At 36.4% G+C, this 23,927-nt stretch overlaps 1 protein-coding gene across 1 annotated transcript in view; it reads left to right on the top strand.

The window, feature by feature from the left end:
• CDH7 (cadherin 7) overlaps positions 1–23,252 on the top strand; it is a 144,603-nt gene extending 121,351 nt beyond the window's left edge. The window contains exons 8-12 of the mRNA XM_018571099.1: positions 3,640–3,776; positions 7,135–7,256; positions 9,452–9,566; positions 15,657–15,908; positions 22,759–23,252. Coding sequence (XP_018426601.1) covers positions 3,640–3,776; positions 7,135–7,256; positions 9,452–9,566; positions 15,657–15,908; positions 22,759–23,252 — 1,120 coding nt within the window. The remainder of the gene's footprint in view (positions 1–3,639; positions 3,777–7,134; positions 7,257–9,451; positions 9,567–15,656; positions 15,909–22,758) is intronic.
• The last annotated feature ends 675 nt before the right edge of the window (positions 23,253–23,927 follow it).

Below are 23,927 nucleotides of genomic sequence, written 5' to 3' on the forward strand. Positions count from 1 at the left end.
CATTCACTTGACCCTCCAAGAATCTGTCCCTCATTAACAGCACAATTATATGAACACCTCAATATTGAAACTGATAACAGAAGGCATATCTCAAACACCACATACGTGGTTTCTGTGTCCCATCCATGATGCATACATGGCCTTAATTGTAGGGATCCAGTGAGGGGCTGTGGTGGCCGCTGTGTAGAGAAAACAGTTGGTAGATAGAGAGGGGCCAGCTACCCCCAAGCATCACTGATACATTTTGCCACAATGGGATCATCAGAGGAACATACTGTAGGGTGTAACACCATTGGTTAAAAACATCTGGGGGGTGGATTCTGTGTGTCACATGCTTACATTTCCTTCTTCCTTTTGCTCCATGAACCCATGCAAGCGCACCTCCCCGGAATGCAACGGTCGGCCACCACCGTGATCCCAAATGGGACCACAGGCACAGATCAGGAAAAAAGAAAAAGAGGTCCCAAAACATTCTAAACAGTATATACATTTGTTAACCACAACTATTAGTTATTTTGTAAACATATCTGTCAACTACATAAATATAAAGATCAATTACAAACTAAGTAAGCAGAAAGACCTCTCTATATTTTACAATCTAAATATACTATTGAGGAGAAAAAGTTTAATGTCAAAATCTGACAGCACATTCTAGGTAAACTATATTTCCATGAGCTATATTATGATATATCTTTTGACTCGAGAGCAAGCTGGTATTTGTATATTTTATTAGATGTTATCTTATTTAAAAATCTAATAAAATATGTATGAAATAAAGTGTAGAAAAACCTTTTTTAAATAATGTAATCAATGGGATTTATTAAGCCCTCCCTTTCTTATATTACCATAGATTCACATTTAATTTATCTTTTAGAGCTTAAGTAAAATAAAAATTTGGGACCTCAGGAGCTTTGAGCAATTGCGTGCTAGTATGCACAGCATATAGCTTATTATGGTAGACTTACCTACCAAAGTGATCCCCTCTAGTGCTAGAATGTCAACACTTCCTTCTGTTGCCAGTCTTCCACCATTTGATTGGGCCCAGATAATGTCATTCCTATTCTAGCTTTCTACAGGTACATAATTGTTCAAAAACTGTACACTGAGGTGAGCTTACATAGCTCAGTGTACTCTTACAAAACAGAATTGCTTACAGGAAGGGAGAAAAATCTATGACATATTTTTGCAACTTTACTTTCACTTTAAATCCTGCAGCTGTAAAGTGTGTTGCAGCAAGTATAGAGGTACTATGATAATAATTAATTTTATAAATGATCTTCAATCATTAAACAAATAATGCAAATTAAACCACTGCTATTAGCTGCAAACCTTACTATTACTGAAAAGTCTGTAACCCCAAAGCAACCAATCAAATGTAACATTTCTGTTTCTATGCTGACCCTGTGTAAATTAATCCATATATCTTGATTTAATTACGGGAAAATATTGCATTGTATCTAATATATTATCGAAAGATATGACATTCAGTCAATTGAAAAAGTGATAAAAACAGGAATGTAAAAAAAAAATCAGTCTTTTGCAGTCCGTTTAATTGTAGTTATTGCTCATGCTTTTACATTTAGGTCACAACCCAAGTTTCACATTAAAAACTTTAATTTTTGCCTCATTGATCATGTGCTCATGGAGAAAATTAAATTATTTCTCATTGTGGAACACTTGCATCTTCATACAAAATGGCAGACACATTGACATGTGAAATTGAGAAAGGCAGCAACTGTGTAAACCTTCCACACAGTGTGAAATCGCCATATATTATCTTTTGTTTTAAATATGTTACACAGCGCAAAACTTGACAGTATAATGAACAAAGCAATTAGTAGGGAAATTGAAGATGCAAAATATTCATTTGAGGTTGCTCTCCAGCTGTTTGCTTATTCTTTTCCTTCCCTGTGGATGGTGTGGACTGTATTTATAATCACATATGTTCATATGCAGCAGTTTGTGCAGCTGAAATGTAACTAACATGCATGAACAAGCACACTGTAGCATAATGTGACATTATGTTGCATCGTAGTCAAAATAATCCATATATGTAAAATGAAGAATTCAGAAACCTGCAATATAAAATAAAATACTGTATATCCTGCTTTAAATCTATTTAACCTTAGAGTAACCTTACTTCTATGTAAATTTCTGTTTATTTACATTTCTATTAAATTACATCTTCTGTATTACTGTATGTTGAAGAAGAGTTTTTAAAAGCAAGAATTATTGAAAAGTGTGCCCTAGGTGATGTCCAGGACTGTGTTTTTTTGTGTCTTTATATATGAGCTGATATCATGTGAATTTTAAACGGTTATTTTTAAGGGGAAATTATAATATGTTGGGTCCATTTAGATACAGTATATAATATACTTTGTAGTATCACAGTTCCAAAATATTATGGAGTCTAATTACAATAAAATAGCATAGGCATTCGCCCTCCATAGATTTGAATCTCTGAGAATATACATTCTGTATGAATAGAGGCAAACATGCAGGTTCTATTTAGTATATTTAACATGCAGAAAATGCCACATTATGACTGTTAGATGGAGCTGAGGATCATACCAGAGAAGTATTTATTTTATATGCTGCTCAGCTCCATCTAGTGGCCATAAGGTGGTATTTTCTGATTGTTACATTTGACCTAAAAAGAAAATATACATAAAACATTTGCTTTTGCCTGTATTCACACAGAACGAACATTCACGCAAAACAAACATTCACAGAGATTTGCAGGGTGAATAGATCTGTAAATTGTTTATAAATAGAACATGGGTTATATGGGTTAGCTAAAGACACAGCAAAGCAAATGGTGCTTGCTTTGAGGTCCAGTCTGTCTCACTGAAACTCTGTACTAAGTTGTCTCATAAGGAATAATTGACTACTGATACAACTTATTTTCGTTTATTTTCTTGTAATTGCAGCTTGAGCTATTCAGTTCTGCAAACATTGGGATTCTTATAGTGAAGCTGAGAGTGATACACAGCTAAATGGGAAAGAGAAGATAATTTTAGAGCCAGAAGGAGACACACAATATGCAATATCTCATACTCATCTGACTTAAAAAAATTGAGTCCCAAAACATAATAAATGCATAAAGAATATATGGACAAAACAACTATACATTTCCTTTAAGAAGTTGTTATCATGCCTTCAATGAACCTCAGATTTGATAACTTTACTAAAAACAGCTTAAATCAATGACACAAGGAATGACAGGTATGACAGATGTATGAACTTACAGATCTCGGCACATCCCAGAGATCAGTAAAATAACCTGAACTTCAACTCATCAGAGTAAACAATGTTTATTATTTAAGGTGTAATCTTTGAGAGAGAATTCAGAACCTAAAAATTCTGACTTGTAATCATAAAAGCAATTCACTGCTTCAGCTGTTCTCCACAGTGGCAAGGTATCTGAGGAAAGCTGAAGCTTACATTATACCCATCAATCATCAATCTTTTGAGTGAACAATTGCCAAGGAAGAAATACTCTAGGTAGCCACTTGTGAAGTAATCTGGGCTGTTACACAATATTTGCTTACTGAGATGTCTACACTATTTAATCTCCTGTATATAAACATAGAATACTTCTTCAAATATCTAAAGAAAACATTACATCTTTCTTTACAGATATTCAATTGACCGTAATACAGATTTGGAGAGATATTTCAACATTGATGCCAACAGTGGGGTTATTACAATAGCAAAACCTTTGGACAGAGAGACCAATGCTATTCATAACATCACCGTTCTAGCAATGGAGAGCCGTAAGTGAACATTTATAGCTTTATAGCAGAATTTAAGCCTTAGTTACAGTCTTGCACAGTTCTACAAGTTCTTTTCCTTTAGAGAAATTGTCCATCTCATTTTCTGGCTGTAGAATGTCCAGCATCATGCAGCCTTAATGTCCCTGGCCCGCTCTTTTCATTCATTGGATTTCATTTCTTTCAATCATGGAGGCTCACAATCAGGATTGTCTGCATACAAATGCAGCCTGCCCATGAACCCCCACTCCTTCAGACTGACATTCACTCAATAAGGCATTTTGATATTTGCATAACTGTTCCCAGGAGCTAACCCACTGCTTGCATTCGTGCTGAGTGCTCTTGAGAAGAATACTAAGGCAGTGTGTGGTGATGTTTTCAGTAAGTTATGAACAGCACCCTGCTGCTCCCTTCCCCAACCATGATCAGCCTGCATTTCAGAGACCTAGTGATGATGTCACTGGGTCTAAAGTAAAGTATGTAATGAAAACAGAAAGGTTTTATGTAAAAGTGTCATAAGCATGTTCATAAGCATGTTGATTTAAATACTCTACCAATTAGTTCACTTATTGATTTCTTGTTTTATATTGCTTTAGGAGACCCTGGTACCATACAGAAGTTAGGCATACATGTAAAAGAAGAAGGTATATATTCACCTTCCCTGCTGCCTGCACTTCCAAATGCCATTCAGATCCTGAGAAATCTTTTACTGAAGTCCGCAGACAAACCAACACTCTGGGAATGTCAATCTCTTGTGTGTCCTGCAGCTGTCACTGGCTCCTCCAGCTAACCTCCACATCATTGCAAAGTCCTATAATGATGTGGAGGTTTGCAGGAGAGAGTAGGAACTTAAAGTGATTTCAATTGATTTGGAATGCGCATAAAAACATTTTTTTTTCTAAAGGATGCATCCTTTTTGGACACTTTCATTCTGATCAGATGCCACACGTCTGTCTGCATAGTTGTGTTATTAGCATTTTTTTATTTTTTATATATAGATTTATTATTGCCTTTACCCTTTGGCTTAATGTGTTTGAGAAATAGGCAGTTTATAGGGATCTAGTAGTCACTATGTTTTTTTTTGTTTAATAAACTTAATCTTAGCGTTAGCAAGCCTAAACATGCACATATAATAGTAAAACAAATGTAACATTGCCCGTTATCAGTCTTGACTCACAGGTTTCAGCATAGCATGACTATTTTATGCAGTTCTTCAAAAACAGAAAATGACTAATAAGGAACAACATGCTTTCCTCTGGAAAGCCTCTCTGTGACCCATTTCACTTCAATTTCTCAGAACCAGGTTCAAGGGATAAAATGTGTAAATCCTATTTTCTCTATGACAGGTCTGCTGCAAGTTGTTCAAACAAACTGAGAGATTTGTCATACATCCACTGCCACTACTTAAAGTGTCTGATAGCCTGTTGTAAACAGAATGCATTCTTATTGATTTTACACATGATCAAATTTGAACTATATCGCGCTGGTTAGAATTTTGTTTCCGTTCTGTTATTCTCTTGCCTTTTTTTTTCCAACTACTTTCAATTGATTGCACATAACTATAGATATTGCAGTTTATTCTAAAAAAAATGTATCCTTCTTTTTCTGAATTTTAGTTGATGCCTAAATCTTTACCCATTTTTTCCTTGTGGCTAATTTGTTTTCATCCCAGCTGCATCACTGTCCTAAATGCACAGAGTGCAATTTACAGTGAACATAAAGACTGAAGATATCACAAAAATATATGAGACATACATTTATTTGGAAGTTAAAAGATGCAGTAAAGAGGCAAGATGGGATTACAGGAACTGTGTTTGTGGATACAGATGAGAGGGCTGGGCATGCAGGACAGAGCAGCAGCAGGAAGTAGGCAAATATAAAAAGAAATGAAAAAAGAACTTATGGCATGTTAATTACCATAATTTAAACTTTAGTGATACATGTAGCTAGCAACATATGAGTACATGTTTATTATAACGCTTCTAGTTACATATACAAATGCCTCAAGGAGAAATAATTTTAAATCCAAAATCTTCTAGGCAGAGATATTCTATCAGGACTATGGCAGAACTCTAGCCAAAAATAACATGATAAAAATAAGTAGCCCATTAAAAGATTAAATAAAAGGGCAGCATTTGCAGCAATATTAACCGTGAATCTGGAGCTGTCCCCTGCAGAATTTATTTTCTACCACTAACTGTCCTCATCCTGATGGTCAGCATCATTCAACCCACTTCCTCTTAGCCCATGCTGTCCTGGATCTACCACAGTCTGTGAATAGACAGTAAAAGGAAAAGCAGCACAATAATGAGCTCATCTTTCTGTTAATCTACTCATTGTAAATGCATTTTTACATTTTCATTTTGCTACAAAATGCAAGGAAATGTGGATCATATAAATGTGCCCTGATGATACAGTATGCAGTAATACTGTAGATTCCAGCATCTGATGGCAAAGCTTGTAAAATTTGTAATTGCAGCAGTTACTCTATACACTACAGCCAGAGTTGTTACTTGTAGGGATGGGGGTTTTGGTTTGCTCCTATCATGGGTTCGCAACAAATCCCTGAGATTCACAAAGTTCCTATATTAGAAACTTTTGATGGATAAGTATACAGGTTCACTGCAAAAAATAAAGAACAAAGCAGGGTAGAGCCTTTTCCATGGTCAGCTGTTTAGCAAGAGCCAATAATATAAAGGGATGGATAACCGAGCCCCTTTTCTATAAAATAGGGGCTGTTAGGAAGAAATAACAATGATGTGTAGGAAGAGATACTGTCTTTCTTTTCTTTTTTCCATGTCCCCCATTTCACTATCTGGCTTCCAATGCCTTTTATATGATGATCGCTTGTTAGCTTGCTTGTTAGCCTTATGGATGGAATGGATTGAATAGCAGGATTCACCCATAGACTTCAATGGGGTTTGCCACAAAGTTTGTGAACCTCAAGCAAGATTTGAACTGTTTGTGAATCGAACATATTTGTTGATGTCTAGTTAACAGCGAGGTAACAAGCAATGAATACAAACTTGCATGTTTGTGCACTGGTCAGATAGCTGAATCACTTCTGGATACTGTAGTTCTGTATACAGAAGATGAATAATGCTGGTTTTCTGTTGGTCAGAATTACTGTCCTGCCAATGCCAGGCATACCTTGTTTTAGTAGTGAGTATGTATTTCCTTGGTTATGTGTAATTTATTAATGAAAGCATTGCTAAGAAAAAGTTTATTTTTTTTTCTATGTGATATGAGTAAGATGTATTACCTTGAGAAAGGAAGTCGAGTATCTCATTTGATAAAGGCTCCATAAAATGATGTTGCAAAGTTTTCAAAAGCCAGTTATTTTGTTATTCATATTTTCCAGAAAATCCAACACAGATTGGAAAAGGCTACGTTGCTATTAGCATACTAGATATTAATGACAATGCTCCTGAATTTGCCATGGAATATGAGACAAATGTTTGTGAGAATGCTTCTCCAGGACAAGTGAGTATTTATAGAGTATTTTGTATTCCCATCATCATCATATTTAAACTTTCTAATCCTGTGTAGATATTTTGGAGTAGTATGACCCAGAAGAGACTTAGGGGTCTATTCACGAAGCAGCCGAAGGATCTAGCCTTAGCTTCGCCTGATCCTTCAGCTAACTTTGGCCCCATGACCACTTCGGTTCAGTAGAACCGAAGGGCTGCTGTACGAGCTATTCAGTATAGCCCTACAGCTCCCGAAGTTGGCTGGGCGGCTCAGTCGAGCCGAAGGCATATGCTTTGGCTCGACTGAGCCGGGGTGAAAGTCGAAGCTGGCCGAGCGGCCGGCCATTGGCCGGCCGACAGCCTGCTTCTGACAGCTGGGCGGAGCCAGCCGTGATCTTACGGCTGGCTCCGGCCACTTGCAGAGAGATCAGCGTCCCTGGTTACCAGCTAACCAGGGACACTGATCTCCAGACAGCCTAACTCTCCCGGGCGCTCCGGGAGTCTCCTGCTCACAGCCGCCCAGGAGAGAAACACTGCTTTTTCTTTTTATTCTGACACCGAGCCATTGGCTGGAGTCAGAATTTAAAAAAAATCACCATAGGAATGCATTGCTAGTTTACTATTGGCTATTGCAAATTGAAATAGCCAATAGGAATCTGGCAATGCATTCCTATGGCAAAATTCTTTTTTTCGTTTTTTTTTTGACGGCAGCAGAACCGCCGGCCAATAGAAAACAGTTGGGCGGAGTTAGCTGTCACTGTTAGCTTCGCACAATCGTTTTCTAGGGACCGAGCAGAACAGTCGAGCCGAATGCCGTTCGGCTATTTACTCACTGCTGTTCGGCATCTATAAGAATAGACCGAACAGCAGCGAGTAGCCTGCCGGAGGTTCGGCTTAGCCGATCCAGATGTTGGATCGGCTAACTCCTTCTGCACTTCGGGTCGGCCGAACATGCTCAGCATACAGCCACACAAAGCCAGCCAATGTACGGCTGATTTCAGCCGATATACGGCTGAAATCAGCCATACAAACCTGAAGTGAACCTGAAGTGAATAGCCAAACAGCGCTCACTTCAATTCAGGACAGTCTTTCACTCGGCTGACTACGGCAGCTTAGTGAATAGACCCCTTAGTTCCAGTTTCATCAAAAGAGTTGTCTAAATATTTATCAGACCCCAATCAAAATGTATTTTTATATTCTACCCTCTTAAAAAATATATTTTGTTAAGTTAGAGACACCAGTTATAAAAAGTATGCTGTCTACCAAGTTCAATAGCTTAAGCTGAAATTTGCACAAACAAGTTAGTGTCAGAATATTGTATCTAGGGGTCTCGAAAAGACAAAGATAACCTAAACGCTGGTAAATTTTGCTGCACTCTCTTTAGTGAACCCTATGGAAAACCCTTTATCATGTTTATTTGTTAAACAAATAATAAAACAGTTTAAATATAACAGATGAAAACTGATCAAACCATTACCTTGAACATACATGTGAACTTGTGGAGCAGTAGCATGTACTCCTCCAAAAGTGGCAGCAGCCAGGTATGGGTAATCGTGTTATGGTAGCACTACTGCTGTTATATGCCAGCTCCACGCTGACTTGTGCTCATCAACAAACCAGGGGATCTGTCATCAAAAGGCAGTAGCACTACTGCTGGCTTCTTTATAAACACATGGGGGTCTATTCACTAAGCTGCCACGTTTGGGAGCTGTACGGGCTATAGTGAATAGCCCGTACAGCAGCCCTTCGGTTCTACTGAACCGAAGGGGTCCTGGGGCCGAAGCTAGCCGAAGGATCGGCCGAAGCTACGGCTAGATCCTTCGGCAACTTCGTGAATAGACCCCGTGGTGATCCTGGGTGGTGTTTTTACACTCCAAAAGCACTGGGAAGCTGTAATTTAAGACTGGAGTAGTGGCAGGGTAGCATTGTTGAGACTGTGTTTTTATTAAATATGTGTTTTTACAATATGAATGGATTAATTTACTATGTACTTTTTTTGTGAATGAGTAACAAAGGATATTATTAACCCCTTACTCATTCATCTGGGGGTATTCCTTATCCCCTTTATTCTAAAGAAAACTTGGAATTTCCTTTAGCCTGGAATAACATTTTAAGAAACATTTGTTTTTTTGTGTAATATTACTATATTATACCCCATAATATCTTTAAACTAAATATCTAAAAACTAAATATCTTTGTTATTCATAGGTTATACAGGAAATAAGTGCGGTAGATAAAGATGAACCATCAAATGGCCATTGGTTTTATTTCAGTTTACCTCCTGATGCAAGTAACATTAATTTTACATTACAAGACAATAAAGGTAAGTGTAAGCATTTCTGTTGACCTGTTGTGAATGGGTAAGGTAGAGCAATTTCTGTATAATTAGAAGCATTATAGATGTTTGAGCTTGTGTGTGTACATACATGTTGTACATACACCCTTTCATGGAGATACGTTACGTTATATGGATAAAATAAGGTTAACTTTTAATCTTACAAAAAACAGCACTATAATGTTTGTGAAAATCTGAGATAATCATCCCTCAATACACTCCTCCAGGAGATCCTATCATCCATGTACCAATTTATCTTTGAAAGCAAAATTGACACACTTCAATGCTGCAGCTGCTGATGAAGTATGTCTCTACTAAGTTAGCCAGTAGGCAAATGATTTTTAAACAACTCAAAAGTAATCAATTATAAGCTAGTGGAACTTATAAGTGGTTGGCTGCAGCTAAAGCTTTAAGCTTTTCTTTGGAAAATAATTGATAAAACAGCACAGTAATGTATTAGTAATACAGTAATATTAATCAAATCAAATGAATTAACTTTATTTTCATTAAATAGAACTCCAGCAATTTTTTTTAATGCTTGCAGTGGGGCTACCCCCGCACTGCAAGGGTTAGCTCCTCATTTTTGTTCAGGTAAACTTATACTCACCCAAAGCTATGAGTCAGCATCTTCTTAGACCGGTCATTCCAACATCTCTCCCCCTCCTCTGTAGCGATCTAAGGCCCCATAAATCATCAACGTCTATACACTGTGTATAGACGTGAGGATGCTGATGAAGACTACAATGCTGCAGGGAGGGGGAGAGAGGCTGGAGGGAGCTCCATGACAGCTGGCTGGTTCGGAGATTTTGGTGAGTATATCTTTGTTGTTGAACACCTAGACACAAACAAGCACTTAACTGTTGCAATGCAGGGGTAGCCTTACTACAGGGGTTAATTAAAAAAATTATTGAGTTCTTCTTTAAAGATTACCTTTTAACAACATTTTTTTTTATGTTTGTCAGCTTTGTTTGGCTACATCTGATATGTAAGTCTCTCATATTTTTTATGCAATACATATCATTGCACGGTATTGTTGTTTATTTGGATATTGATGTGAGCCTATTGTTTGGAGGTGTAATGGAAGAAGAGCAATATCAGAACCTTCCATATCCTTAAATATGGTATACACTGAATTAATTTTGAACAAATGAAAATCGATTTTGGAACGTACGTTCGGTCGTGGGCAGAAATTATTAGCATAGGTGAGGAAATTATTATTATGTACAGGGATGAGGCTTAACATTGCCTTTCAAAAATAAATTAATATCTTCAGAAATTACATAAAAAGACCACCCCTAATGTCTATCTGCTCCTTTGCAGCATATTGCTTCCTTCAAAAATAAAGGTGCACTTTACATAAAGCCCTGAAAGTAGCAGCCGCTTAAAGTGGCAGTTGATGAGAGCTTCCTATATACATTGCATTCTTTCTTTAGAATGATTTAGACAGTCAGGTTTTACATGGACATTGTTTGTGTTTTTATTCCTGCGCTAAATGAGTGATAATACGTGTACATAATTTAATAAACTATATAATATTAAATGGTGAATTATTAAATAATGTGAAAGCTGCTGCAATAAAGACAACTGGGTCCAATCAAATGTATTTACAAATATGCAGCACCAATCTTGTGAATGTGCCTAACTAAGTGATGACTAGATGTCGTGTACACCTCTATTGGTCCATCAACCTATATTCCAACCGTGATGAGTGAAAAAATTGTGATATATATATATATAAATAAACAAATAAGCAATCACTACGTATAGGTCACTATATACCTTCAAAATTATCTAGTGTCCAAAATATATATACATTGTGTAATAATTTCCAAAAGGGCTTTATTTTAAATCCAGTAAAAAAAGTATAACAAAGTCTTTGCTGGCCGATTAAGTGGTAAAACAACGAACTCATGTGTTTGGTATGGTGGATTAGGCGTGGATTATTACACAATGAAGAGTTTTTTCTTTGTGTGAGTATGGAGACACACCGCTCGCTGGACACCAATTGGAAAAAAGACACAGTGAGGACCCCGTGAGTCACCATACAAGTGCTTTCGGCTGCTTAGTACAGCCATCACATCACGGTGAGTGCACACTTTGAGGGGAGACGTACAGCACTTGCCTAAATCCCCAGCAAGTTTCACAGGACTTCTCACATCAACGCACAGATTGTGATAAACTTTTTGCACCAGGAATCCTATATGATCATATGGACTATTCACGGTGTTTCAACACTAATATTAATATTTAAAGGGATACTGTGGGGTTCACTATCCAGGGTTATTGTATAACCGTACCACAGATACACAGGTGTATATAGTATTATGAGTATACAACTCAGTCACTGAGTTATACACTGATTTTTTGCTTTATATGTTTGGTGGATTTATTTTGTACACTAGATAATTTTGAAGGTATATAGTGACCTATACATATTGATTGCTTATTTATTTATTTATATATATATATCACAATTTTTTCACTCATCATGGTTGGAATATAGGTTGATGGACCAATAGAGGTGTACACGACATCTAGTCATCACTTAGTTAGGCACATTCACAAGATTGGCGCTGCATATTTGTAAATACATTTACATGGACAGTACTGCAAGAGAGGGTATTTGTTGTATTCTGTGAAACAAACATTTAATGCTGAACCTTATGCACATATTCTTACAATCAAAAAGGGCCCTATAAAATTGAAGATTTAATTTGTGTGAGAATACAGCATTCAACTTCAAAGCTAGAGGTTATTGGTGCAGTCATTTGTTTAATATATATGTAAGCATCTCACGTAAAGGTATCAATATTAAGAAAGCCTTTGAGAAGTATTCATTAATAGGTGCATATGTAATCATGATTTATGCTATTTGGCATTGCTCCGGAAGAAACTTCATTATAGTGACACACAAGGACACACTTTGGGCTCAGTTGTATGGAAAACTTTTCGAAACACAAAATAACTATGACAGGCTAGAATTATTCAATCAAAAAGTACAATACTTTTTTTTTTAGTGTTCTTTATGCTGCTTTGCTAACCTTTCCAGCTCAGTATTTTTTCCCTCTACAAACAGCGGCTTGCTCGGCCATATAATAAAGAAATGTCATGGTAACTGTTTTCAGTGCAACCACAGATCAACTGTAGTATATTACATCTTCAAGGACATCATTTTGAAAAAAAGTCATCACTCTTTCATGCCTGTCAGTGCAATTTATTTTTCTTATTCTTCAGCACAGCATATTATTATTTGTGTGCTTGTTGTCTTCTTAAGCATATAAATAATGTTTGAGTATTTGTGGCTATATTATTACATTCTTTTATTGCATGTGTAGATACATTCAGTATGTAATTTAATGAGTTGTTCAACAACTAAAGAAACAGTTTTTTTGTAGCAAAAGCACAACATTTACATATATATCAAAATTTGAGTTGCAGTTTTCATAAGACATGAGTACATATTTCTTTTTCTTGTACTGTATATGGTTTGATTAATTCTGGCATTGCCAAAGGGTAATACATTGCTGACAAAAAGTGAGAAATCAAAAGTAATGCTAAATTGCCTGTCCCTCCTCACTATAACTGTTGATTGAATATCAGCAGAGTGACATTTGCTTGACTTTGTATCATGTCTAGATTTTGACAGCAACTCTAATGCCTTAAAAATGATATGGTATATATATATAGATATATATATATATACACACACACACCCACATTGATTGATATATATATATATATATATATACCATGTTTATAAACATTGTTTAGATACTAATTTACCCTAATATTACATACAGCATGTTAAGACTCCTTTGAGTATCAAGATGTTATAATAGCGATCTGATTTTTTTTTAAATGCATAGGGCATGGATACATTTGCAGCGTTTTGATAAAGTATTCAGGCAGTGTCCCAATGCATTTAAAGATATCATCAGTAGAGACTAAAAATATACTGTACGACATGTCTACTCCTTTCCACAATTCACTTGGGCATGTTTGACCTCACCAATCTGCTTATAGTTTTCTCAATCGTTTTAATTTTTTTTAACCCTTCAAAGTGCAACAACAGAAAGGCATTATCAAGGTGTCCTCATTGCATTTCTCTTACCTCTTGTTCTGGTACCAACTGTAAACTTTTTGATTTGCTATCACTTTCTATTCTGTTAACACAAGGACAAATAGAGAGGATGAATCTGCCTTATTTTCCAAAATGAAGAAAACGTTTTGGCTATACTTAAGCTCTTCATACATGGCTCGAATTGTGGCTGATTTCTGCTGAATTGGTGAACATTTGAGCAGTGGGTGACCCTGAAAATACAACCCAGCTCGACAAAAGTCAATTTACAAACCAAGCTGGGTGGAAAGTTGCCAGTGGAAACAGCACCTGTCAGGTGCAGTCACTGTTCAGGTATTCATGCAGCTGTGTTTGTTATGACTGCCTGAAAACAATAGCTGGCAGCATAGATTTCTGTATTTACACTGCTTAGCATGGCTGGGGCAATCAACTGATTTTCTGTGTATGGCTAGCTTTACCCCTTAATTGGGTAGAAGGGTGATGTTAAGTGTATAGCTAGCTTTACCCTTTATTTAGGTAGTAGGGTGATGATGATATATCTAAAAGGGAAAGAGTTTCATGCCCCAACAAATAAATATCCATTTATTGGCATGTTATTTAAAACACTTTAGTTTTTAGATATATTTTTTATATTTTTATATATATATACAGTAAATTATAGAACTCACAAGAAAAAGTGAAATATAACTATATAATAAACATAGATCTGAAAACTATTTATTTTGCTATATAGCATGCACATTTTTCCTACCATAGTCATTCATATGTGTGCATATACTAGAGATCCTTTTTGGTGGAGGCATATTATCATACCTGGTTGATTTTTCAATGTGGATAGAAATGGGGCCATGTTAAAGGAACACATTCAAGCTTATGGGGTAGGTGCATGCAGGCTCAAAGCAGACAACAAAATATTGCATATTAATTTTTTTAAATTACATAACAATGTTGTTATCGCTGTTAGCTAGCCCATATATGGTCTGCATTTCCCACAAGTGTAGCCTGCTTTTAGACTAGACTGAGACTGCATAGACAGAGCTTGGGTTTATCTTCAGTATTAGTACTAGGAATATTCTTTTTTGCAATGCTCTCTATTAGATTAAAACCTACTGAGGAAAATGACAGCTGTAATCTGAAAGTTTGATGCTAATATGTGGCTCTAAGATGATTCAAACAAGCCATTGTATTGATGCTGTGAAATACAGGACCCATATATATATATGTGGCCAGGGCTTACAGGTAGGTGTTGCTATCATCACCTATCACAGAAACAGCAGAGCAGACTGTCTGGGCTGTCCTTTGAGTTTGTCACTGAGATATCAGAAGTTAATTGAGTGCCCCAGACTGAAGAATTACTAGACAGCCCCATCGATTAAAACAATAGTGGTAAGATGATCTCATTATCAAACTTGAAGATTATTTTATAAATTCATCCCAGAAGACCATGTGAAGCAGCAGATGCCACCAAAAGTCTATGCATTCCAGTAGTTTTAAGTTTTAGTGCAGATCCTGTAGCTCACGGGTTTTCCTTGTATATCTCCAGTGGTTGCTGGTTCATTAAATAATCAAGGCCTGAATAGTGCAAATAACTAATCAATTCATAATGTACTAAAGAAACTTGCACTGACAGAAAGATGCACTGACAACCTACATACCGTATATACTCGAGTATAAGCCGTCCCGAATATAAGCCGAGGTACCTAATTTTACAAAAAAAAAATGGGAAAAAGTATTGACCCGAATATAAGCCGAGGGTGGGAAATGAGGCAGCTAATGGTAGATAGATACCAATAAAATTACATTAATATTTATTTAAAAGAAAAATAACCTAGCTCTGCAAGTGGAAAAGGGGGTACAGGGCTACATATCATGTACTACGGATCATTTAACCCATTCATATTAGCAGAGGATAATAACTATAGTTTGTTTTTAAATGCTAAATATAATTTATTTTCCAGATATTACAAATGCAATATTAATAAAAAATCTATTTTCTACAGATAATACAGCTTCAGTCATAACAAAAAGAAATGGATTCCGGAGGCAAGAACAGCCTGTATTTTATTTACCAGTTGTCATAGTGGACAGTGGATCTCCGTCACTTAGCAGCACCAATACACTTACTATACAAGTCTGTGACTGTGATGTTGATGGAATAGCACAAACCTGCAATGCTGAAGCATATACTTTACCTGCTGGTTTGAGCACTGGAGCTCTGATTGCAATACTAGCCTGTGTTCTTACACTCCTAGGTAAGATAATTCATTTAAATCCATTACAATTAACAACAAACATATTATTAGTCAAGCTATTAGTTGTCCGAACCTAAATGGATTAATACAATAATATTATTTATGGGTGATCTGGAGGTTTAGGCTTGGGCATCAAATGTTGGGATCTTAAAAATTGTTACAGACTTAAGATAGCTCAGGTCTGACCTTAAAACACAGTGATGCTGATTTACTAAAGGAGTTGAAAATGAATAATTACTTAAATAATCCAGTCCTGTGCTAAGCAAATTCATGTTTACTTATTTCATCTGCACATGACTGGACAATTTATTGTACAAAATTCTTGACCTTCTTAGTAAATCAGTTCAATTTCATCATCTTTAGCATCAATTTGTATGATAAAAATGTTTCTAATAGCCTATCAAAGCAATCTGTTATCAAGTACAGAATATGAACTCTAGATCTAGAGGTCTGAAAACTGGGGGTAGATAAATGTAATTAGGTAACTTGTGCTTACATCCATTACCCTGATCTTCATGCATAGAATTCAGGAGCTGGCATCGTCTGCTCCAACCAGGCACCAGTTATTAATGGATGTTAGCCCCATACAGTAAAAGTGTATGGAGAGTCTGCCAAAAACTGACTGGCTTTGGAATGCTACACTTATAGATCTCTCAAGTAAGGAAATTGAAACATTTTTTTTAAATGTTAGCATGACTCCAGTAAAATAAATATATAAAACAATATTTTGAATATTAAAACAAATGGACCAAAAATTATGGGACAATCACTGCAGAAAAAGGCAATTTCTGTAGGTGTCAATGATACGTCTGCATTTGCTAAAAGTTAAATTGAACTACTCTTCTCAAGTAAACTGCTCCAGTTGTCCCAGGTTTAAAGGGCTCATGACCTGTGATTGAGACAGAGCTTTCTGACACTGGCCAGTACTTTTTGCTCCAAAATTCCTACAGTCTTGAGATTTCATTGTGCCCTGCAGATTTATGGTATCCCATGTCAGTTGCAGCAAAAGTAGCTCCAAAACATAGGCCACTGTGTTCTTTTCTTTGAAATATTTATTTTATCATCTCTTAACATTGAGCTGATGTGACTTGCCAAAAATCTCCAATTTCCAAAGGGCATTCTCCTAGAAGCTTTGTGGCTTGTAAATATGTATTTGAGTAAAATCCAGTCTGGGTTTTTTTTCTTTTAACAGTGGAGTCCTCTTTTGAGCCCACTGTCACTCAGAAGTGTCAGATGTGTGATCAGACACTGTTGTGCCTTGACCTTCATGTTCAGCTTTCCAAGTTTTTACCAAGCTCTTTACCAATTGCACTATCCTTCTGTTCAGACTGGAGTAAATGTTTCTCCTGCAACCATGTCCAGGGAGGTTAGCTATACTTCCATGGACCTTAAACCTCTTAATACTATTTCAATCTGCAGTCACAGGAACATCAAGCTGCTTGGAGATTGTATTATAGCCTTTACTTTTGACACGCTGGTCTGTAATTTTCTTTCAGATCTCCTCAGACAACTCTCCGTTGCTTACTCTGGTCTATGCTCAGTGTGGTGCACACAATGATACCAAACTACTACTACTTTTCTCTATTTAAATTGACTGACAAGAATTATACTGCTGCAAAATACATTTTATCGAGAAAAATATATATCAAAGCGCTAAAAGTATAACTAATATGAAACATAGTACGACCAAGTGATATAGTGAAATTAGGGTTTAGGCGGTCTAGCCCTAAACCAAGTGATATATCTTACATAGCATCATAAAAGAAAAAATAAAATTAATAATTCAATTGTGCTGAGCCAATTTCTTTTGCACATGTTTTTTACGTTTATTTTCTGCGGAACATTTTATTTCAACTTTTTTATATTTTTTTTGCGTGGATCATTTATATATTGTTATATATTCGATGTCTTTACACAGTGGTTGAAATTTTTTTATTGTCCCAATCATTATCTGTTTTTCCACAGCACAATTGAATTATTAATTTAATTTTTTCTTTTATGATCCTATGTAAGATATATCACTTGGTTTAGGGCTAGACCGCCTAAACCCTAATTTCACTATATCACTTGGTCGTACTAAGTTTCATATTAGTTATACCTTTAGCGCTTTGATATATATTTTTCTCGATTGCTGATAGGATTCTTCCATCCTCTTTTTAGAGCTGCTTTAGGTCTTAATTTACAATATATATTTCCACTTTAGTCTCTTTTCCAGAAGCGCGGATTATCTATTTCTCAAAATAAATTTTATGTTTTCCCCAAACCAATAAATACTTGTTTATTTTTTATTTTTGTAAACAATATATCTTTATTGAATTTTGTAGTAGTTCGAACAACAAAGTAGCCAGTGTGCTTTTAAATCCTATTATTTATTCTCTGTCCTTCTATGTAAAAAAGGATAATATCAAAATCTCATGTGCTGGTAGGCAGTGTCCACTATCAAGGGCAGCTAAAACAAAAAAAGTAGCAGTGATTTGAGATAGGAGATGCTTGTAAAAAGCAAGCCACAGACAATGAGTACATTAGTATCAAGTTCACAGGTGTTTTGTCTGTGAACTTAGTTATTGACAGTGCCAAAAGTCTCTTTGTTCTGGTAATTGGCTTAGATGCCAAGGTTAATGTACACTAACAATAGTAATTTTGCACATCTTGTGTAGAGATTTATTTTGTAAGACATGTCATGAAAACAAAAAAGATGTGATAGAGACTTGTCTGTTGCCAAGAAAGCAATCAGAGTTGAAGTTGTGTATGGCATAGCAGAACCAATTATATGTTTAAATGCAGGCCCGGATTCCCCACAAGGCCACCGATGCCCGGCCTCGGGGCGGCAGGGTGCAGAGGGGCGGCAGCGGTGTCCTTGTAGGGAAGTTGCCCTCTCTACATTCAGTCCTGCTTTGTACAAGCAGGACTGAATGTAGAGAGAGTCAGCTGATTTTTCGTTTACATGTGAACTCGGCGATGTCGCCAAGATCACATGTAAACAGTGTGCAGCCAGTCCGTCCGTCCTCCCCTATGCACTTACCTCTCTCCTTTGGTTCCGTCCTCCGCCGCCGAGTCCCGAGTCTCTGACTGCAGTGAGCAGAGCTGCAGGGTTATAAGTAACCCTGCCGCTCCGTGTAGACTGTAGACAGTGAGAAGGGAGAGCTGTGCTCTTCCTCTGTCACCTGTCACAGGAGTTCCAGCACATTGCTGTGCTAGAACTCCTGTATTGGAGGTGACAGGGTCAATTAAGAGAACCTGTCACCTCCAATTGCTATCACGCAGGGGATTGTTTTTTCCTGTGTGATAGCAATAAAGTTAGGTGAAAAAAAATTACATTGATTAAAAAAAAAAAACATTTTTAAAAAATAATATGAAATAATTAAATAAAAAAATAAAACGGTGATTAAAAAGTAAAAAATAATAAGAAACAAATTATTAAAAAATAAGAAAATAATGATAAAAAATAAACAATAATAAGATAAAAAATTATTAAAAAGTAAATAAGATAAATACAAATCTAAACAAATTAAATAGATAAAAAAATTATTAAATAAATAAAAAAATTAAAAAAATAAGAAGAAATAATTAAAGACAATATAAAAAGTGATAAAAAAGTAAAATAAAGAAACAGTAAACAAAATTGACACCAACCCCGCTGCCCTGCCAACTGGTTGACATTCTTCATTGATGGGAAGGGGGGGGGGGGCGCAGAACCTGGCCTTTGGGCGGCAGGGAGAGTAAATCCGGCCCTGTTTAAATGGTAATGGATGAAAGCATACAATGTAGCATCAAGTTATTATCATTAAATTAAAAACTTATTTCCCTACAAAGCACAAGTTTGAGATTGTTTTAGGTTCTAAACTAGTCATATAAAGTATAATTCAAGCACCTCTTAATTATCTTGAGAACATGAGGATTCTCACAACCTAGACCACCTATACATGTCAGATTTCATTTTCAAAGTCAAAACTGCCTCCTTATCCCATTGCCTCCATTTAATGCACCTTACTTTTCAATACAGAGACAGCAGTTGCAAGCTGTGAAAGCCAGAAATTAATTTTAGTGATGGAAGTCAATATTTTCATAATGAAAGCCCCATATTTGGGAGTTCTGGAAGATAAAGAGGGGTACATTCAAGTACCTTTAGGTGCCTGCTTTAAATTAGACCTATGACCTCCCATTGAAAAATATGTGTTGCAGCACTTAATTATAACTGCATCTAAATGTAAAGTTTTCTTTAAGTCCCCCATCAAACTCCCAAAAATATCTGGTAAGTCTGCCAGTGAAAGCCACCTAATTTACCATCTTGTGGAAGTAAAGTAAAGCTGGCCATACACTAATATTTTGAACAAAGAAAATATTATAGGTTCCTCCATCCACAATTTTGAACGTTGATTGAGGATTTTAATGCTGTCTTCTTTGTATTCTGGCAGTGGCCACCACTGTAGCTTATTGGCTGCCCACTCTATTCATTAGAACATTTTCCAACTGGCTCCTTCGATCAACTGATCGAGGGATGCCAGCCGAAAGGGAACTGACAGCGACACCCACTGTGCAAATTTTGGACAGTTTATGGCCACCTTTAATCATCTACTTCTGTATTCAGAGCAGAGTAGCCACTCTTATGTAGGCTGTGTCTGCTTACACTACAGCAGTATGAAAATTGTTGCAGGGGGCATGGCTATCAGCATTGTCACTGCTGATTCACAAGCCTTTAGGTTATCAATCAGCAGCTGGCCACACCTAGCCCACCCACTACCTTCTGGATTGTTAGCATTGTCTTTGTTGCTGAAATCCTTCCACTGTGAGCTGCAGTGTCTGGGAAATGAGGCCTGTGAGACAAAGAAGAATTTGTATCAGTAAGGGAAGGTCAAGGTTTGTGCATCACATAGAAACTGGATATTGTACTTGTTTTAGACTGCCATACAGTAGCCTTTGGTTGTACTTTAAACTCCTTAGTTTGATTTCATAACTTTAAACAGGTTTCGTTTAAGTCTGGCAGTTTCTTATTTGCGTATCAGGTAGCACATACATTGAGATCTGTAAACACAGTTCCCAGTAATATATTGAAAGCTGCAACCATCAGATCCCAAATACACAGATATCAAAAATGCTAAACTATGAAGAATAAAGGCTGGTTATATTCAAACTGTTTGTAAATCTATGCCACACCTTTCACTGTAGAAAGTTGCAGTATAGAGCCTGTGATGTGACTCCACTGTAAACACATATAAATCCCAAATGCTTGCTGTAAATTTCTGGATATAATATCTTCACAAGCATGAAAAATAGGTACTCATTAATTACATAATTCTTCATATTTGCAACTGTTTATACAGTATTGAATATGACTGTGTTAGCCACAGCATCCTTTATGTTCCTCAAATTGCAAAATCACAGTACATGGTGCATATGCCAGAAAAAGTGATTCACAAGGGATCTGTTAAGTTTGCCACATAGGATGCACAAATCTTTGTAAACTTCATATAGTAGCCACAAGGTGATATCGTTGTTCATGTAATTATAACAAAAAATCCCAGCAAATAGCCAGATTACTTTTTTTCTTAAAACGTGCAGCACACATTAGAGCAAAATCCATCAGATTCCTCAAATAAAATATATGTGCCTTTGCAAACTGTCGTGTCGGTGCCCCAACAGGCCCCCACAGTTTATAAATAGAAGCAAAACAAAGCCCAGGCATTTAGTTTTTTATTTGCATACAAGACATATGCCTTCCAAATGTTCATTGTCAAAACATAATATAATTCTATATTTATATATTTAGAAGCATAGACAAATATTATTTTATATATGGCACTTGTTCTGAATTAAAATGATTGGCAAGAAAATTACTCTTTAATTTTAATTGATACAGCCTCTGCTTGTTTGAACAATATAAATGCATGTAAATGTCAATTTCAAAGGTCACACAAATAGCTTCAAATCATTTCTAGGAAGTTTTTGCTAATATGCCCAAATTCACTGTCTCCTCTATTTATTTTAAAAGTGAACTAGTGTTTACATTATTTTTCAAGCAAACATTAAGGCTGATCTAGCAATATTTTACATTTGCAAGGCTTCTACTAATATATGGATCATTAGAGTAAAGCCTGGTAGCTACTACATGACAAGCAATTTATTGCTTGTTATATGTGTCAAGGGATGCTGCCGGTAAAAAATGTGCTTCACCCTGCTATGGAGACTGAGGCCGACTTTTAACAGTTTTCCCCATGGGCTTAAACATAGAAAGGAAAATCTTTCAAAGGAGGATACAAGAGATAAGTATTGTAAATTAGAATCATTTATCTCACAGTGTGTAAAATAAATGTGAAATCACATATTAACCTAACCAATACTGAAGCATAGAGAGTCTCACCTAGAAATGATAGCTCTCTGGGCATGCTATCACATTTCAAATTAAATCACATTTTCTCATTTTCTGAATATGTGCAGCCTATTAAATGTATAAATATGAATATGAATTATGGTGGGGTGCCATATTTTTTTCTAGATCACCAGGACCTTGAATTAGTTATTTCAGTACAGTAATATAATTGTCCTAGTGCCCTTGCACCATTAGAATGGCCAGACTTTGTTTTTATGCCTGAGGTCTTTCCATGAAGCCTCAATGTCACCTTGGGCTCATGTAGTGTTGCTGCTTGATGGAGCACCCATTGGCAATATTGTTCATGCACGGGTGTCTCATTCTAAGGATTTTGACCTTAATCCTTAGAGACAGAGGAGTGGCAGAGAAGAGGAAGAGTAAAAGGCATAATTGAACCTCAGCTATTATAGAACACCGCAAATGTATATGTTTTTCTTCAATGATTCACTTGGAGTTAACTCAGCTTTCTGTCTTTTAATGCAGTGCTTGTTCTTCTTATTGTCACCATGAGAAGACGTAAAAAGGAACCATTGATATTTGATGAAGAAAGAGATGTACGAGAGAACATTGTAAGATACGATGATGAGGGAGGAGGTGAAGAAGATACTGAGGCATTTGACATGACTACTTTGAGGAATCTTAATATCATCCGAGACAACAAAAGCAGGAGGGATGTGACTCCAGAGATTCAATTCTTGAGCCGTCCATCCACTAGAAGTGCTCCAGACAACTTGATTTTTAGGGAGTTTATTTGGGAAAGACTAAAAGAAGCTGATGTGGATCCTTGTGCTCCTCCTTATGACTCCCTACAGACATATGCATTTGAAGGCAACGGATCAGTTGCAGAATCACTGAGCTCTTTGGAGTCAGTGAGCTCCAACTCTGAACATAATTATGACTACCTTAGTGAATGGGGTCCTCGTTTCAAAAGACTTGCTGACATGTATGGCACTGTTGAAGACAACCTTTATTCTTAGCATTTAAATAAATATGCCTAATGCACTGAAAAGACTTGGTAACATTATATAATTTCGATTTTGTGGAAGTTTTTATTTCTTCTGCCCAAGAGACTACACCGACCCAAAATCAAAAAGTACAAAAAAATGTACAGTAAAACAGTTTGTTGATTGACCAGTAACTGGATAATTATGCTATTTCTGCAGCAAATCTTATAAGGGACAATTCTGGTAGCTTTGAGTTTTGTATATTATATACTAATACAGTAAGGCGCAGTGTAATTACTATACCATACGCACAGATATAAGCTTCGTGCTCCCTGTTTGGCTCAGCCATGGTTCTTCAGACATTCCATGGAACTCACTTTTGTTTAGCCAGTCACCCACATTAGAATCACAAATAATATTTACAGGGAGCAGCACCAAGTAAAATTTGAGCATGGTCCCAAAAATACTACTATATCATTTCTGCAAACTGCAAATCTTTATCCAAAATTGCCTCTGTGACTATGTAAATAACCTGTTTGGTCATTATAAGGGTAAATAATCTTTATCAGCTATCTCATATGGTGAAATACAGTGGAAATCATTAAACAGCTGTAGGTACTACAACATCTCAGCATATGTGGAGCACAGCAATAATTAAAAAAAACGATATTTGTTTAGCCTGTGTGATACCTTACCCTTATTCCACTA

The sequence above is a fragment of the Nanorana parkeri genome, unplaced genomic scaffold (assembly GCF_000935625.1).
Source record: "Nanorana parkeri isolate BGI_ZX_2015 unplaced genomic scaffold, ASM93562v1 scaffold1676, whole genome shotgun sequence".
NCBI classification, from domain to species: domain Eukaryota; kingdom Metazoa; phylum Chordata; class Amphibia; order Anura; family Dicroglossidae; genus Nanorana; species Nanorana parkeri.